Below are 18942 nucleotides of genomic sequence, written 5' to 3' on the forward strand. Positions count from 1 at the left end.
ATGTGATGTGTGATGTGTGATGTGATATGTGTGATGTGTGTCATGTGTCATGTGTCATGTGTCATGAGATGTGTGATATGCGGCATGTGGCAAGAGAGTAGAGTAAAGTAACATGTTTTTTAAAGTATCATCTTAACATCTAATAAAAAAGTATACAAGATGAAATGCATTAAACAATTTAGCCGTTCCATACGGAACTACGAAATAGTATTTTGTATAAAATATAATCAAAGTAAAATTACGCTTAAGTAAAAATACAGAAACAATGTTACTGAATGGGCTTACTCAGTATTCGCATGATAGAGTAACCCTGAAACATCGCTACAAACATTAAAGTTGCTTTCCATAACCGTTTTATGTCCCCATGTTCCTACAACTTCTGAATGGCTAACAAAGAGTACTTTACAATTAAATGAGCATTAGACCGGTGTATACAAAGTAGTAATTTGATGTTAAAAAGAGGAATACTGGCTTGACAGTCAACTCATCTCAGTCCAATGTTATGCAACAAACGGACACCGAGTTATGTTCCGGTTAGTGAGTTTAATGTGTCGACCATATCCGACACTTCTCGCGAAAACACCACAGATTATGTCATAGAGTTCACAGAGTAATAGTTCATTACTTCCTGTTCACGAGGTCACGGCAAGACCTTTTTGTCTCCAGCATTAAGACTTTAAATTACGTATAAATTACTCTGGCGTTATATGACAGCTTCTTTATCAGTAAACATTCAATATTTGTAGAGACATCGTATTTAGAAACTGCAGACATATTGCATTGCGGCGCATGCGCATGTTGTAAAGTGCATCTGGTTTTGCGGTAATGTCCGAACTCCCTACCCTTATTCTGGTAAAGTGACACACCAATCAATCACTAACAGGTGAGGTGACCCTCCTAACACAAGTATCCCACCCCTACCCTCATTGTTTTTACCAACGGCACATCTGACTGATCATAAATATCCAACGGTAGTGCGCAGGTTTTATCACACGGTTGTTTTACAACATGTATTTTTTGTGAAATCACAGTGTCTATTATATTATATTTAATAAAAGCATAACTTACGTTTGGTGATATTTGTATTTACACGGTTGTGTTTCTTCAAAACAAAGAAATGATTTTTGAGTGAAGGAACACGCGCTGGTTCAAGGGACAAATGTTTTCATGACGCTAAACATTGAATTATATTAGACATCGGTTGAGTTATATGTCTTGACTGCAAAAATATCAGTCTTGTGCAAAGGAAAATTGGTCACCACGTGGTTTTTCGACAGCATATTGCTGCGCTTTTCATACCTTAGGATGTCTCCGTCGAAACAACACGATCAACTGTGTAAAACCGGCCACAATGCTTAGAGTTTCTGAACAACAGATTTTTAAAGAATGAAAATTGGACGTGGTATAGATAAGGGTAGAAAAATCTTTACCTCGTTGTTTGTCCATTGAACTGTCTCCACGTGTGTCGGGCTGGGGTCGGGCTTGCAATTGCTGAGTGCTTGTTTTTTTCCAGTATGTGGGAGGCGGTTGTGTTTGTAAAAAAGTCATATAAGGCAATATACACCAGACGCACATTTCTCAATCACCGACTTCCTGGAATGCTCTCTTTGAACACGTTTTGGTGGACGTCCATTTTGGGGATCACGTCGACTATTCTTGTCTACTCTTCCTCTCTTCGTCCCGTTTTCATTATCATCAGTGTATGTTGCAAAAAGTTCATTTTCAAAATAAATTCCATCACGTTGTCCAAGCCGTCTGTGTATTGCTTTGAAAATGTCAATGCGTGTATCCTCCACACTTTGGATATCGTAGGCCATCTTCCTTGCTGTGAGAACTGGTCAGTGCATCAATGACCCTGCTGGGGCTGCCCATTGTTTGTTGATTGCCTGGACGCTGGGTCAGTCAGCCGTGACAGTACTTGTGTAAATTCGCCTTCACATTTGTATATATTTAGGACACTTGATTTAATAATGTTCATGATTCACTCACATATACCCATTCCGGGATGCTTCAAAGTCACATCACATTATTTTTGCACAACATCATCTCATAATTAACGCGATTGTGACGGAGCATTCTTTTCAGCGACATACTATTCAGGCGCATGCGCATCCTGCTATGATCTACACTAACACCCAATGTGAATACGTACCAATATACGTGTTGCACTAATTGTGTTAAATCTGATTCATTTAGGCAATTTCTAAAATGTCTAAACATTTTAGTCATTTTACAAATTAAGTGACAAATCTGTTCATTGTCCATTGACACGCTGACTGATTTTACACATTGTCTGAAACATAATATTCTGTGTTGACAACCGGGCTGTGCACATGTAGCACTTTATATAGCTACGATGTTTACTGGCATCCTGGTTGTACATGAACCACCGTATAAAGCTCCGTTGTATACTGATATCCTGGATGTACATGTAACACTTTAAATAGCTATGATGTATACTGACATCCAGGGTGTACATGTGTCTTAATATATAGCTACGTTGTATCGTTGTACATGTGTCACTATAAACAGCTACATTATATACTCTAACATCATGGGTGTGCATGCGTCACTATATATAGCTACCTTATATACTAACATCCTGGTGTTGCAGGTGTCACCAGGTAAACCTATTTCATATACTGACATACTTGGCGTGCACGTGTCACTACATATAGCTACGTTGTACACTGACATCCTCTGTGTACATGTGTCACTTTATATACCTACGTTGTATACCAACATCCCGTGTATACATGTGTCGTTAATATATAGCTACGTTGTATAATGACATCCTGGGTGTACATGTGTCACCATAAACAGCTACATTATATACTCTAACATCATGGGTGTGCATGCGTCACTATATATAGCTACATTATATACTCACCTCCTGGTGTTGCAGGTGTCACCAGGTAAACCTATTTCATATACTGACATACTTGGCGTGCACGTGTCACTACATATAGCTACGTTGTACACTGACATCCTCAGTGTACATGTGTCACTTTATATACCTACGTTGTATACCAACATCCCGTGTATACATGTGTCACTATATATACCTACGTTGTATACTAACATCCTGGGTGTGCATGCGTCACTATATATACCTACGTTGTAAACTGAAATCCTGTGTATACATGCGTCACTATATATACCTACGTTGTATACTAACATCCCGTGTATAATGTGTCACTATATATACCTACGTTGTATACTAACATCCTGGGTGTGCATGTGTCACTATATATACCTACGTTGTATACTAACATCCCGTGTATACATGTGTCACTATATATACCTACGTTGTATACTAACATCCTGGGTGTGCATGTGTCACTATATATACCTACGTTGTATACTAACATCCCGTGTATACATGTGTCACTATATATACCTACGTTGTATACTAACGCTGTATACATGTGTCACTATATATAGCTACGTTGCATAATGACATCCTGTGTGTACATGTGTCACTTTATATACCTACGTTGTAAACTGACATCCTAGGTGTACATGTGTCACTATATATAGCTACGTTGTATACTGACATCCTGGGTGTAAATGTGTCACTATGTATCGCTACGTTGTATACTGACATCCTGGATGTACATGTATCACTATGTATAGCTACGTTGTATACTGACATATTGGGTGTACATGTGTCACTATGTATCGCTACGTTGTATACTGACATCCTGGGTGTACATGTGTCACTCTATATAACTACGTTGTATACTGACATCCTGGATGTACATGTATCACTATGTATAGCTACGTTGTATACTGACATATTGGGTGTACATGTGTCACTATGTATAACTACGTTGTATACTGACATCCTGGATGTACATGTGTCACTATGTATAGCTACGTTGTATACTGACATATTGGGTATACATGTGTCACTATGTATCGCTACGTTGTATACTGACATCCTGGGTGTACATGTGTCACTATGTATCGCTACGTTGTATACTGACATCCTGGGTGTACATGTGTCACTCTATATAACTACGTTGTATACTGACATCCTGGGTGTACATGTGTCACTATATATAGGTACGTTGTATACTAACATCCTGGGTGTACATGTGTCACTCTATATAACTACGTTGTAAACTGACATCCTGGGTGTACATGTGTCACTATGTATCGCTACGTTGTATACTGACATATTGGGTGTACATGTGTCACTATATATAGCTACGTTGTAAACTGACATCCTGAGTGTACATGTGTCACTATATATAGCTACGTTGTAAACTGACATCCTGGGTGTACATGTGTCACTATGTATCGCTACGTTGTATACTGACATCCTGGGTGTACATGTGTCACTATATATAGCTACGTTGTAAACTGACATCCTGGGTGTACATGTGTCACTATGTATCGCTACGTTGTATACTGACATCCTGGGTGTACATGTGTCACTATATATAGCTACGTTGTAAACTGACATCCAGGGTGTACATGTGTCACTATATATAGCTGCGTTGCATACTTACATATTGGATGTACATGTACAATTATATATAGCTACCTTTTATAGTAACATCCTTGGCTTGCATGTGTCATTGTATATAGCTACGTTGTATACTGACATCCAGGGTGTACATGTGTCACTATATATAGCTACGTGGTCTACTGACATCCTGGGTGTACATGTGTCACTATATATAGCTACGTTCTATACTAACTCCTTCGGTGTGCATGTATCACTACATATAGCTACGTTGTATACTGACATCTTCGGTGTGCATATGTCATTATTTATAGCTACGTTGTGTACTGACATTTTGGGTGTGCATGTATTACTATATATAACTACGTTGTATACTAACATCTGGTTGTGCATGTATCACTATGTATAGCTACATGTAGGTTAAGAAGAGATGTTTCCAATGTGTACCACTTAATGTCAAAACTAACAATCAGTCAAGTGTTACCACAGAGTGTCTTTATTCTTATCACGATATGTTGCACATGATTTCCAAACTTTACACAAATGATGCAGCTCGAGTCATGGATCTATGACATCACTTGTGATGCGTTCTTGCGTCAGTTCACACAACATACCAGTATGCTCGTTTGTGCATCCACCCAAACTAATCTCTTTTGAATATGAGTAATTCTTCATATATTAACTAACATGTATGGTATTCGCGTTTCTTTTGTCTGTGAGTATATATACTAACAACAGATTACTTTGGGATTCAGGTAGAATAGGTCTTAAGCAACCCAAGCTTGCTGTGGAAGGCAACTAACGGACCGAGTGGGTCTGGCTCGCTGACTTGGTTGATGCATGTCATCGTATCCTAATTGTGTGGATCGATGCTCATGTCAATCACTGGATTGTCTGATCCAGACTCGATTATTTACAGACCGCTCATATAGCTGGAATATTGCTGAGTGTGGCGTTAAACAACAAACAAACAAACTTCGGGTTTTTTTCCTGTTTTTTGTTATCAAGGCGTGTCAGCCTGATGTGGGAAGATAACTGGAAATGATGCAGGTCTCAGACATTTACCACTTTGTTGGAACCCAAGGGGGCATGGGTATGCGGCTGCCATCCAAGGATCTTCATTGGACGAATCTGGGATTCGAACCCAATGCAGCTATAGCGGGACAAGGACATGACTTAGCTCCGTGGATGCAAAACACTACATGCCAGTAAGTTGGATTTGGCTCTGCTTGAACTGGTTCTGTTTCAGTTATCATAAGGTATCAGCTTAATTTTGAAGGAAGGAAAGCGATGCAGACTTTTATCATTTTTTGATTTCACAAACACGGGTTTGGTACTGACAAAACAAGGATCAAAGTCCGATCTTATATCGAACCCACGACATGCGAATCCTGTCACGGCTAGAGGAGGCAACTCTGCACAATGAATTGCAGAATTGAGACGAGTTGGGTTTAATGCTGCTTTGAACAGTATTCCAGTTATATTACGTACGTCAGCCATACACTGGGAGGAAAGCCCGAAGTGATGTTGGACGTCTTAAGGGCTGTGTTACAAACAATTGAATCATACATCTACAGGTAATAGGATAGTTTAGATGATTTCCATTAATTAATTTTGACCAGAGTGGCGAGGGTAAGATTCCAGCCCCCATTGAATCAGGTTTGTTTTATAACCATCAACCAACAGCTAACATGATTGGAGGGCATTTTTAACAAGCTTTCATTTGATACCCATCAAGCAAGGGTTCAAATTCTTTGTATTGACAATCTGACCTTGACCTTTAAAAGTCTTTGATCAAGAATCATGCTATCCAATAATACCAGCCAAAGACTTGGTCAATTCCAGCACTTAAATGGAAGGTATCGCTTGGGATTATTGGAACTATCATGGGTCTATTCCATGGATCTCATTATTGCTCTGTGTTAAATGACAGCACCTATCAACATATAGGCATACAGTCAAGTCCCGTTAATCCGACATTGTTGGTTGCATATGATTATGTCGGATTAACGAGTATGTCGCATAAACGAAATTAGGTAGTATAAACGTTCGTGATCGAAAATTGGACAACTACACGATAGATAACGATACGAACACGTAGGAAAAGGAAAAATTAATTATTTATGTTGTTGCGTTACATTGTCAGCCGAATATGTTTTCTAATCATGCAAGCACTAAAGTTTAAAGTGTATATAGGTAGGTGCTGTCAATACCATAGTGACATTAGACCATGGCTATATATGGGCAGCTGATGTCATTGCCACAGAACATTGGGATTGCTGAAGGTCATTGTTACCACAACAAATATGCAGGTATATTATCACCATGTCACCATGTTTTGTAAAGTAGTTACAAAAGGATGCAAGATATAATATATTGTTAAATATTTACTGTGGGGAGTTGATAGTATCAAATGTTTATTTACACCTGCTGCCAATGTAATAGCAATGTGATGGCGGCTTTGGGTCTGGGAATTTTTTCACAAAAATAATTTGTCCCAGGATATCATTGGATATATACTGGAAAGATAATTTTACCTTCTGGCTCTTAAATTTTTTTTTATTTTGACTGGTTAGACTTAACAAAACATACTGTTCAACACAGAAAAATAATTCAGTGACCAAACAAATCTGTATGAAACAAGACCTCTCTCCTTCCAGGAACATAAGTTGGTCATGTTTTCATAATAACATTTGGAGAGAAGAAGCCAATCCACAAAAAGGTACAGAAGCTCACCTTTGTTAGGTGATATACATCTCCCCTCCCCCCACCCCCCCCCAGAATTTTTTTATAGAAAACAGTTTTATTTGAATGAAGTTAGGGACAAGTGATACTTGTACAAATATTTGCCCCCCCTGTCAAAAAAAGTTTACGGCCTTGACCATGTGTAAATTACTACCACTCATGATCAAAAGAAAAACAAATTGAACAGCATTGCATGTATTTTATTGATATGGGAAATACAATCGAAACTATCGATATTCATTACTGAAATTGATACTATTGATCAGAAACTGATTTAACAATCGATATATTGACTTTAAGTGCTAACCAATAGCAATATATCGATATTTCAATTTATCGTGACACCCCTACCTAAATGTACACTTCACCTTTATGATCTTCTTTCAAGAACTGCCTCTGTGGTCTAGTGGTAGAGCGTCCGCCCGGAGAGCAGAAGGTTCGGGTTTCGATCCCCGGCCGCGTCATACCAAAAGACGTTAAAAGATGGTACTTGTTGTTACCCTGTCTGGCGCTCGGCATTAAGTGGCTAAAGCAAGGACTGGTCGGCACGGAGTCACTTTGCTGTGTCTGAGTGGGGTATTCATGTTAAACTGCGGCATGGTATCTCAGTGAGCTAGCACTATAAATTGGCATCAGTCCGGACTAGTACAAGCAGCCACACAAACACACACACGTACATGCACGTCGCTATATAAGTGCAATAATCTTGGACGCGACGTTAAACCCCATTTCACCTCACCTTTCCAGAGCAAACTATTTAACCTGACAATTCTAAATAATAATACTAGAGATTCATGAGACATATTGAGTTGTTTCAGGGTCATGATTGAGAAGCAGGGTCATGATTGAGAAGCAGGGTCATGATTGAGAAGCAGGGTCTGGCACTGACAGCCCTCATGTTCATAAAGTTTGTTTTTACGCTGCTTTTAGCAATATTCCAGCATTATCATGGCGGGGGACACCAGAAATGGGCTTCACACATTGTAACCCTGTTGGAAATCAAACCCAGGTCTTCAGCTTGACGAGCGAACACTTTAAGCACTATGCCACCCAACCGGCCCTATTAACAAGGTAAATGAATGAATGTTATTTAAAACTGTTTCACAGTGTTCCTAGTGTATCAATGCCTCAAGTACATTATCCAGGCTGGATCAGACAAAAACAGAGGTTGATATTATGAGCACCATCCCATACCATCAAGTACGATGACACACAATCAACAATGTCACCAAGCCTGACCAACCAATTCACATGAGTAGATTGTTACGAGCGATAGTGTGCTGAGGCCCAATGGGACAAAACTGGCCTGTTGGCAGACTTGGGGGTGAGGTGAAATTGGGTTTAACGTCGCGTCCAAGATTATTGCACTTATATAGCGACGTGCATGCACGTGTATGTGTGTGTGTGGCTGCTTGTACTAGTCCGGACTGATGCCGATTTATAGTGCTAGCTCACTGAGATACCATGCCGCAGTTTAACATGAATACCCCACTCAGACACAGTATACTGACTCCGAGCCGACCAGTCCTTGTTTTAGCCCCTTAATGCCGAGCGCCAGACAGGGTAACAACAAGTACAATCTTTTAACGTCTTTTTGTATGACGCAGCCCGGGATCGAACCCTGGACCTTCCGCTCTCCGGGCGGACGCTCTACCACTAGACCACGTAGGCGGTCTTTTGGCAGACTTGAGGTGGCAAACTCAACTCAGATTCAAAACAGATTAATGTATCTAGGTTTGGATCAAGCTTATGTCCAGATTACCATAATCTCAGGATGTGGGAGATCCATAGTTATTTTTATATACATTTAAGCATAGACTGAAGGATATATTTCTCAACAGTAGCACCAAAGTATTTCTGAATCACTTTATCTGAGCAATTACAGCCAAGTAAAATCATTGTTACAAACTGAAAGATATTTAACTTGTTTAAATGATAAAAGTTTAATCAGAGCTAATTGTAAACTTAGAATTTCATTGCATAATTTTAATGTAAATATATGTCGCAGGTCCAAAGACGGTGATATTGTGAACCCTATTTGTAAAAACTGTTCATCCGGAGAAGTAGAGGATGAATACCATGTTTTACTTATATGTGAAACGTATTCCCATTTAAGGTATAAATTTCTCCCCATGTTGCAAGGTATTTTTAAAGACCGTCAGTTAATGATAAATCTGCTAAACTCTGAAAATCCTGATATAATCCATGCTGTTTCTGTATTCTTAAAACATGTCTGTATAATGAGGAATGTGTAACTAGATTTAAAATCTAACCATGTACGGTACGTGACAAATGTTAATATCCAATCTGCATTGTACTATGGGCCTTGATGCCTAAATTACTGAATAAACTGTCGGTCACAATTGATGCGGGTATTTGACATTTATTTTACAGGCAGCCACATTCCATTGATGCTATTATAATCTGTAAGAACAGCACCAGTACTAGTGTATAGCAGTGATGTCATAATTAAGACAGTAGTTACACAATACACATTAATTAGTCAACAGAATAATACAATCTCATTAAAATCAGATCTTTGTACTCGCTACCGCTAAACAAAGATCTGAGGACATCCCATTAGGGGTCACGTCAGAACGACCTTTCATCCGACCAATCAGAGCGTCGCTTACCAGATCATGAAAGTGACAGTCTGAATCTGTTTTCTAATCATGCAACCACGAAATATTTAACACGGGGTATTCCGAATGACAGTTACAGGTTTTATGATTATATCCATACAATCAATGCTATCTATAAGCCATTCCAGAGTGTTCTTCTTATCAGTTTTAATTTTTTTAATCGAGAATACGTCAAAATATGTTTCGAAGAGTAGTCGCCATTTTGAAACTAGTGTCGTAAAGCTCGAGAAAGCTGCCTTCTGATTGGCTAATGTAGATTTCTTGCCAGTCATTTCATTGTTTGGTCAAAATTTGTGAAAGGTCGTTCTGACGTGACCGTAATGGGATGTCCTCAGATCTTTGTTTAGCGGTAGAGAGAAATAAGATCTGATGTTAATGAGATTGCAGAATAATATATATAATATGCTGTTAGAGCGCATCCATACCCTACCATGCCAACAGCTCAAGTTGTGAAGGATAATCATGACTTAAACACTTTAACATTGGAAGCAATTGAAAAAGAACTACAAACTCTTTAACAGTTATAAAATATTTATGAATTAAAATTTAACAATTTGGTCAAGTCAGTCTACTCTTACCTTGTTCTTGTTTTCATATAGCCGTTTTCATCAATAAAAATATTTTTAAAAATCGATAATACTCATGTATAATCAATACAATACTAGGGCTGGGATGAGTCCAAATTTACTACCCTGGTACCAACCCCCCTATTACCCACCCCTACCGGGGTACCCAATGTTGGTCTCCGGAGATGTCTCAAAATGTCCGAATGGGATCATTTTTAGCATAGCCCTGGCAAAACGTATTAAGATACATGTATTAAACAATCTGGCCATTCATACACTGAAGTTGAATTAAGTTATATCTTTATTCAACCATATGAAAAATCAGAAGGAATGGGTGCATAGTCAGAAAGAAATGCGAACATTAGTGACTTGTAGTGTAACCATAGAGATTCTAAATAATTTTGGTCATTAAACAATATATCACGTGGCTAACCACGGGTCCGGGTAGTCCTGTGGGTACCTGGGTCCTACTCAGTACCCACCTGACCTGGGTACCTGAGTTACCCGTCCCAGTCCTATACAATACAGTCAAATACAGTTACAAACAATACAGTAAGTGATACAATGCAGTAAAAATTTCTTTTTTAGAAATCTGTCTTTTTTTTTTTATGTTTTCCCTCCCGCCTTCTGGTAGACTGGGAATAAAAGTCTGTGAAAGAAGTCGTCCAATTGGTCAGGCCAATCAGTTGGTTGGTTGGGTGGTTGGTTTGTTGTTTAACGCCGCACTCAGCAATATTCCAGCTATATGGCGGCGGTCTGTAAATAATCGAGTCTGGACCAGACAATCCAGTAATTAATATCATGAGCATCGATCCACGCAATTGGGATCGATGACATGCATCAACCAAGTCAGTGAGCCTGACCACCTGATCCCTTTAGTGAGTTTAGTCGCCTTTTACGACAAGCAGAGTCACCTTTTAGGGCAAGCATGGGTTGCTGAGGACCTATCCTACCCCGGAATCTTCACGGGTCTAGGCCAATCAGTAACATCACATGATCACATTCCTTGTACCGGGTAAGTGAATCTCTATGAAGCTGTGCACACATCAACCACAGGCTCCTCTCTGGTAAAACCATCCCCAAAGCCCACAGCCTCCACCAAATCTGGTTCATCATCACACATTGGACATCTCTGGTTCCGAACCCGCGAGGACCGCATCCAAATGATCAAGTTATACCTTTCCCCATCCTCGATAGGCATTGCTCCATGAAGATGCTGCCCCCTATGAAGAAGTCCAAACAGAGGCTCATGGTCGTACCGACTGTATGTCTCTGTACGTCTCTCCGTTCTCATATCACCAAAATACAGAGTCCCTCCATCAAACACTTTCCCGAGAGCTACATTCAATGTAATTTCTGCGTTGTCATAGTGATAGCTGAGGTCAAGGTCATCCCCTAGTTTGTAGGTCACAATGAAGGCCTTGTGGGAGTCAAGGTCGTTACCGCCCCAGTCTGGGAATAGGATGGATGTGATTGGGGTCAGATAGTTTTCTCTCAAGGGATTGATGAAGTCCTCGTCAAAACCCAACTCATTCAGTAAAATCTGAAAGTGACAAGCATGGTCTTCATCTTATCCAGTGGAATACAAGTTCATCATGTTCATCATGTTCATTCGGTTATGTTGAATATCCTGGACCCATTAATCATCATTTTAGACCCTGATTAGAATGGAAAGGAGCTAAAAATAGCCGTCCAATCAATTACTCTGTGCTAAGTTAGTGATATGGGAGATTGAGAAGGTCACTTCTGCAAACAAAGCTGTGGAGTTGAATGGGCCAAGGGTACTTGTCATAAAAGAGTGAGTGAGTGAGCGAGTTCGGTTTAAAGCCGCTTTTAACAGTATTCCAGTTATATTGCGGCGTGTCAGCTTAATGTGGGAGGAAAGCCCCAAGTGATGCAGGTCTCAGACGTTTACCACTTCGGTGAAACCCACTAGCACGGGTATGGTGCTGACAAACCTAGAAACATAATCGGGGCAAACCAGGATTCGAACCCACAATCATAGGTTTCTGGCGTGCCCGAGGGACGCAACTCTGCACAGCGAATCGCGGAGCCTTAGACAACTGGGCCACCCGTGCCCCTTGTCATAAAAGAATTAAGAGATATAATACCCTGTATAATCGCAGATGAATGGTTGAAGATGGGAAAAAATATTTTTGTCGAACAATTAAAATGGGAAACTGAGATTCTTAGATTGTCATAAGTACTCAATAAACTTTCTGACAAGTCCATGTTTTATGCATAAATTTGTACATGTCAGTTCACAAATATTTGTTATTCAAATAAATGTATCAGAGTAATATGCCATTTACCCCGTATTTGTTCATGGTGTTTGGCCGACCTTTAGGACAGTCACTGTTCTCAAAGTGTTCCAGTTCCTCCAAGAACAGATCACAGAAGCCCTGTTGGAACACTTGGAACATGTACATCCGATTCCCTGGAACATACAGACAATACCAGAACATGTACCTCAGTGTTCCTGGAACATTCAGACAATAACAGAAAATATGCTACAGTGTTTCCGGAATATACAGTCAATAACATAACATTTACCTTTATGTTCCTGGAACATACAGACAATAACAGAACATGTACCACAGTGTTCCTGGAAGATACAGACAATAACAGGACATGTACCGAAGTGTTCCTGGAACATTCAGACAATAACAGACCATGTATCCCAATGTTCCTGGAACATACAGACAATAACAGAACATGTACCACAGTGTTCCTGGAACATACAGACAATAACAGAACATGTACCACAGTGTTCCTGGAAGATACAGACAATAACAGGACATGTACCACAGTGTTCCTGGAACATTCAGACAATAACAGACCATGTATCCCAATGTTCCTGGAAGATGCAGACAATAACAGGACATGTACCCCAATATTCCTGGAACATTCAGACAATAACAGAACATATGCCACAGTGTTCCTGGACGATACAGACAATCACAGAACATGTACCACAGTGTTCCTGGAACATTCATTCAATAACAGAACAGATGCCACAGTGTTCCTGGAAGATACAGACAATCACAGAACATGTACCACAGTGTTCCTGGAACATTCATTCAATAACAGAACAGATGCCACAGTGTTCCTGGACGATACAGACAATCACAAAACATGTACCACAGTGTTCCTGGAACATTCATTCAATAACAGAACATATGCCACAGTGTTCCTGGACGATACAGACAATCACAGAACATGTACCACAGTGTTCCTGGAACATTCATTCAATAACAGAACAGATGCCACAGTGTTCCTGGAAGATACAGACAATAACAGAACATATGCCACAGTGATCCAGGAAGATACAGACAATAACAGAACAAGTACCACAGTGTTCCTGGAAGATGCAGACAATAACAGGACATGTACCACAGTATTCCTGGACGATACAGACAATAACAGAACAAGTACCACAGTGTTCCTGGAAGATGCAGACAATAACAGGACATGTACCGAAGTGTTCCTGGAAGATACAGACAATAACAGAACATATGCCACAGTGATCCAGGAAGATACAGACAATAACAGAACATGTACCACAGTGATCCAGGAAGATACAGACAATACCAGAACATATACCTCAGTGTCCCTGGAACATACAGACAATACCAGAATATGAACTTCAGTGTTCCTGGAACATACAGACAATACAAGAATATGTACAATGATGTTCCAGTCTCACCGGGGACCTGTTCAACTATGTGATCTTAGTGGTAACAGACCTTTTGGAGGAACGGGACCCAGGTCCTTGGGAACTGAAATAAGAAGGGCAACTCACCATCCTGAGTGTGCAGCCTCTTCCTAACAACATCTGCTGTGACACCCTTAGTCTTGCACAGCGCCACAAGATCCAGGAACTCTGGTGCCAGGTACTCCTCCTGTGGTAACCAAGGCAACTCCTTGTTAAATACCCAACATTTGGATGCAAAGTCAGGGTGAGTGAGTTAGTATGGCAGTGCAAACCTGTGGCAGAGGGGCGTTATGTTGCAATTGGCAATATTCCAGCCAAGAATGGACTTCACACATTGTACCCATGAAGGATACTAGCTCTCTTCACTGGAGCCATGATACAGCTTGAAAAAATACTGCAATATTCCAGCCATAGCACTGCAGAGGACACCAAAAATGAGCTTCACACATTGTCCTCATGTGGGAAATTGAATGCATGTCTTTGGTGCTATGATTCTCTAACATACACTGGCACATCGCTCAACAACCAGCAAGCAAACCTTCAGTTTGTATATATCTGCATGAAGAGGTCGGTATGTTGCAGATATCACTGTCCGTCTTGCCAGCGAGGCTCTTCCCAGGCCTCTCCTCCTGTCAATCTCCTCTTGGATCTAAAACATGGAGGAAGGTTTATATTTCTGAAACTTGCATTAATAACCTAAACTACACTAAGTAAATTTCTCTTTATTGTGTGATGCTAGATACAACCTCATTAAAATCAGATCAGAGTGCAAACGCTATACAAAGACCTGAGGACATTCCATTACAGGTCATGTCAGAACAACCTCTAGCGAACTTTGACCGACCAATGAAATGGCTAACAAGAAATTGACATTAGCCAATCAGAAAGCAGTTTTCCCAAACATTATGTCACTATGTAACAAATGTTATATTTGGGATAACACTTTCTTAGTAAAGTACAGAGTCCTGTCGGGGGTTCGAACCCACACATGCCCTCCAGCCACCATCAGGATTTTGGTAATAATGGTAGGCTTATACCATCCAGTGACTGACTGGTCATCTGACAGGAATCGGCCGATAATCTCCCAATACCCGGACAGTGCCCGTCCGATGTAAGCCAAATCGTGTGGTGCCCGGATGAATACCTCCGTTTTCTGCTCGCTATAAAAGGAGCCCGCATTTCAGTTGATTTTGTAAATTCGGGGAGTCTGATCCATTACCACTTGGCTTGTGGCCCACCAGTCGCCGCAAGAAAATAACTCTGAAGTTATTTTCTTCCGACATGTCCACCGGGGTCTTCCCGATGTCAAAAAGATGGCCAATGCTCACAGATGATCGTCCAGCGCCCCCTCGGGTATCTCTCAATTTTGCCGATTTTCAGCCTTTTTAGGCATCGTAAACTAATCCTTCCCGGCATCGATGGTATGTGACTGAGGTATAAGTTTAGTAACTCTGGATTAGAATGAGTGCCAAGCAGCCTGTGTTTGTTGCATGAGGTGACCTACTTAATCAGCCACTAATTGGGGGTGCCTTCTCACAGACACATTACCTCCTCTGTTTATGAATCGGACTGACAGGCCCAGTGATTTGGTTAATTGTGTGTAATGGACTATTGCTCATAATATCAATCACTGGATTGCCTTGATTATTTATACACCATCATATAGCTAGAATATAAATGGGTGAAGCATTGAACAACAACAAAAAAACATTATACAAATCTGGTACTTATTTTAATGGGGGGCGGTCGGGTAGCCTCGTGGTTAAAGCGTTCACGCCAAAGAACCGGGTTCGATTCCCCACATAGGTACAATGTGTGAAGCCCATTTCTGGTGTCCCCCGCTGTAATATTGCTGGAATATTACTAAATGTGGCGTAAAACCAACTCACTCACCCATTTTAATGCAAATAGGAGTATGCACATACTGTAAGCCATGCAGGCAGTGTACAAACAAACTTGACAATCTAGTCGCTCAGACTGACACACCACATCAGTTTGTTAAACTTTCTACATCAATACCTGTGTGACGACATCCTCAAGCTGCTGCTCAGTGTCGCAACCTTTATCTCTAAGAACCTGAAAAAAACACCCAATTTATTTATTATTAATTATTCATTTTAAGTGGCGTTTAGAAGTTGGCATGATGAACGAGGGAGATAGTTCTAGTGACACTTGTAACTTCGTTATTATAGTAAATGTGACGTATCAGTGTAGATACCATCTTCCCCAGGCAAGAGAGTTAACTGACTTTAAAAGTCCAGTTTCCACCCTTGCCGAACTTGGCTGGAATTACTGGGCTCAATCGTAGCGCAACCAGTGGCTATTACCAGTTATGTCCCTTCTAAGCCTCTCCTATGGACCATATCACTTGCGTTTGCTTCACACAAAATGGTGGGACCCAGTCAGGATGATCTTATCGATAATCGAGATCTATATGGTGATAAAACGGGTCTTACATCACGAAATGCATCAAATCACATGCGCACCTTGACTAAAAACATGAAAAAATTTGGAAAATATCTGCTGACAACGAGTTGGCAGTGCACATGTTTTGCAAATCCTGCAATCGACCGAAATCTGCATGACAGTTTACGAACCGGATTTCGATTTTGGTGCACGATTTTGATTGGACTATGCATAGACTCGTTAGTCCAGCCAAAATGCAACTCAATAATACCAGCCTAGTTCGGCAAGGGTGGAAACTGGACTTTTATAGTCAGTTAACTCTCTTGCCTCGGGAAGATGTGTAGATACTGACACCATTATCAAGAAAGCAATGGACAGAAATGTGAAGTAGGAAGGTTATATATATATGGATAAGAGATGTTAATACAAGGCTGAATGATGATAGATTGCACCAATGGACAACATAGACCTCTCAATACCAATCCCAGGACACATCAACTCTTTACCTGTTTAAGGTAAGATTCTGACCCTGGCATACCCATTGCGCAGCGTGTGTAGACCCATATACAACAGAACTTCATTGAGTTGTGTGAGAAAGGTACGATTTAAGGAGATTTGTCTTAAAAATGAATTAGGAGATAAACATACTGTGTTTTCAATGTAGAGCTAGGTTACCTGTTGATTTAACCGCGCTAAATTGAATTTTGAACCGAACGCGCAGCGTGAGGTTTCAAATGTTAAATTTGTTCCAGTTCAGCAAAAACTCCCTGATCCACCAACCCATCAAACTCAGCCAGTAGTTCATTCATGGCTGCACAACTGTAATACATGAGGTGTCTCTTTTGTTGTGGAGGTAGTGTAGTGCAATCAACTTTTGGTGCATTTCCGATCCAAGGATGCTGTTAGGATCCAGTGATATATCCTGAGAGAATGGTTTGACAAGGTTGGCTAAATCTTTGGCGCACTTGTAACACTTCCATGACTGACATAGGAATTTTTTAGTGCAATACCCGAGATACTAAAACATGAAATGTGTAAAACTAAAGTGATGCATATGATCATGTGGAATGTGCTTTTAAGACGGGTGCAGGCTAAAATGGCACCTCAGCAAAACGTCACCGATTTCTCTGGCGAAAACGGCACCGCATTTGGCGAAAACAGCTACTATGTGTCGGGCGAAAACGGCACCTCTATTTTTAATAACGATTAGTTCCGTTTTTATTAAGAATACGCCTAAGGCCTTGAAGTTTCCTAGTTTATTTTGTGGGTTTAGTATTGCTTCTAGAGTTAGAGCCTTGTTTAGATTGAGGGTGGTTTGTAATGCGGTTCGATGTGTTAGGTAGTGTGTGCAGTGGATGAGTGCCTGTTCTGGGGTTTCTGGTTGTTTGCAGTGTGGGCAGTTACCTGTAGTGTGTTTTTTTAAAAACATTAGGTGGTTATTTAGGTTGGTGTGTCCTGTTTGGAGTTTAGTGATTACTCTGTCGATTTTTTGGTATGGATGGAGAATTTTTGGTTTGGTTAGTGGTTTGCTGAGCACTTTTTTGATTTGGCTATTTGAGTTTAGATATAGGTTATGCCATTTTTTTGTGATTTTTTTGCTTGTTTACACTTTTAATTTCTGATTTTGAGATGGGTAAGTTTAAGCTTATTTCTGGGATTTTGAGGGATAGTTTAGCTGCTTTATCGGCGTTTTCATTACCGTATATTCCTACGTGGGCGGGTATCCACAAGAAGGTTATTTGTTTGCCTGCCTTAGTTAGGTCGTTGGCGCTTGCAAGTTACAATGTAAGTTTAATATCATTTATTTGACCAAGGTAAAACAAAAAATAAGGTGCCGTTTTCGCTCGAGTCAAGGTGCCGTTTTCGCCAATCAGTGCCGTTTTCGCCCGGTGACGTTTTGCTGAGGTGCGGTTTTCGCTATAACCCTTTTAAGACAATGGCGATGACCGGTACCGTAAGTCAAGGGAAAAGTTCTATTTCCACTGTTTTGATTCCCTATCGTAGCGTTATGACAGAAATCAAATGAATCTTATTCCATGGACAGAAATAAGCGCATTTGCTCATAGTTTCACAAAAAAAGGGTTATTCTAACAGTCAACTCTGTACACGGAATATGTCAGGGTCAAGAGCTAGATCGAGTTTGAATCGATAATTACTGAATCTGGTACGCATGACATTACTTAAAACAGACCTTTTCAAACTGAGAAATGAACTGTTTCTTGTTTTCATATTGAATGTGGATACCAAACTGTTTCAGAAAAATATTCTTCGTGTAGAAACACCGACAAGAGTAAAACGTCTTCATGAAGTCGCTCTCAAAAACAAATGAGAGTTACCTCCTCTTTCAAGTTGATCAAAAGTAATAATTTGTAAACGAAACTGACTTTGTGTGTG

The 18942-nt window shown here is 40.3% G+C and overlaps 1 protein-coding gene across 1 annotated transcript; it reads right to left on the bottom strand.

Annotated features, from left to right (window-relative positions):
• Positions 1-11316: 11316 nt before the first annotated feature.
• LOC124118499 (2-oxoglutarate and iron-dependent oxygenase domain-containing protein 2-like) lies at positions 11317-18877 on the bottom strand. Its single transcript, XM_048381402.1, has 6 exons — positions 18740-18877; positions 16162-16218; positions 14681-14791; positions 14230-14329; positions 12740-12864; positions 11317-11970 (listed from the first exon to the last, which is right to left on the bottom strand). Exons 1-6 carry the CDS (start codon positions 18851-18853, stop codon positions 11455-11457), a joined length of 1023 nt encoding a protein of 340 aa, XP_048237359.1. The 5' UTR covers positions 18854-18877; the 3' UTR covers positions 11317-11454.
• Positions 18878-18942: the final 65 nt, after the last annotated feature.

This window comes from Haliotis rufescens, unplaced genomic scaffold (genome assembly GCF_023055435.1).
Source record: "Haliotis rufescens isolate VD_foot unplaced genomic scaffold, xgHalRufe1.0.p SCAF_38, whole genome shotgun sequence".
Classification (NCBI taxonomy): domain Eukaryota; kingdom Metazoa; phylum Mollusca; class Gastropoda; order Lepetellida; family Haliotidae; genus Haliotis; species Haliotis rufescens.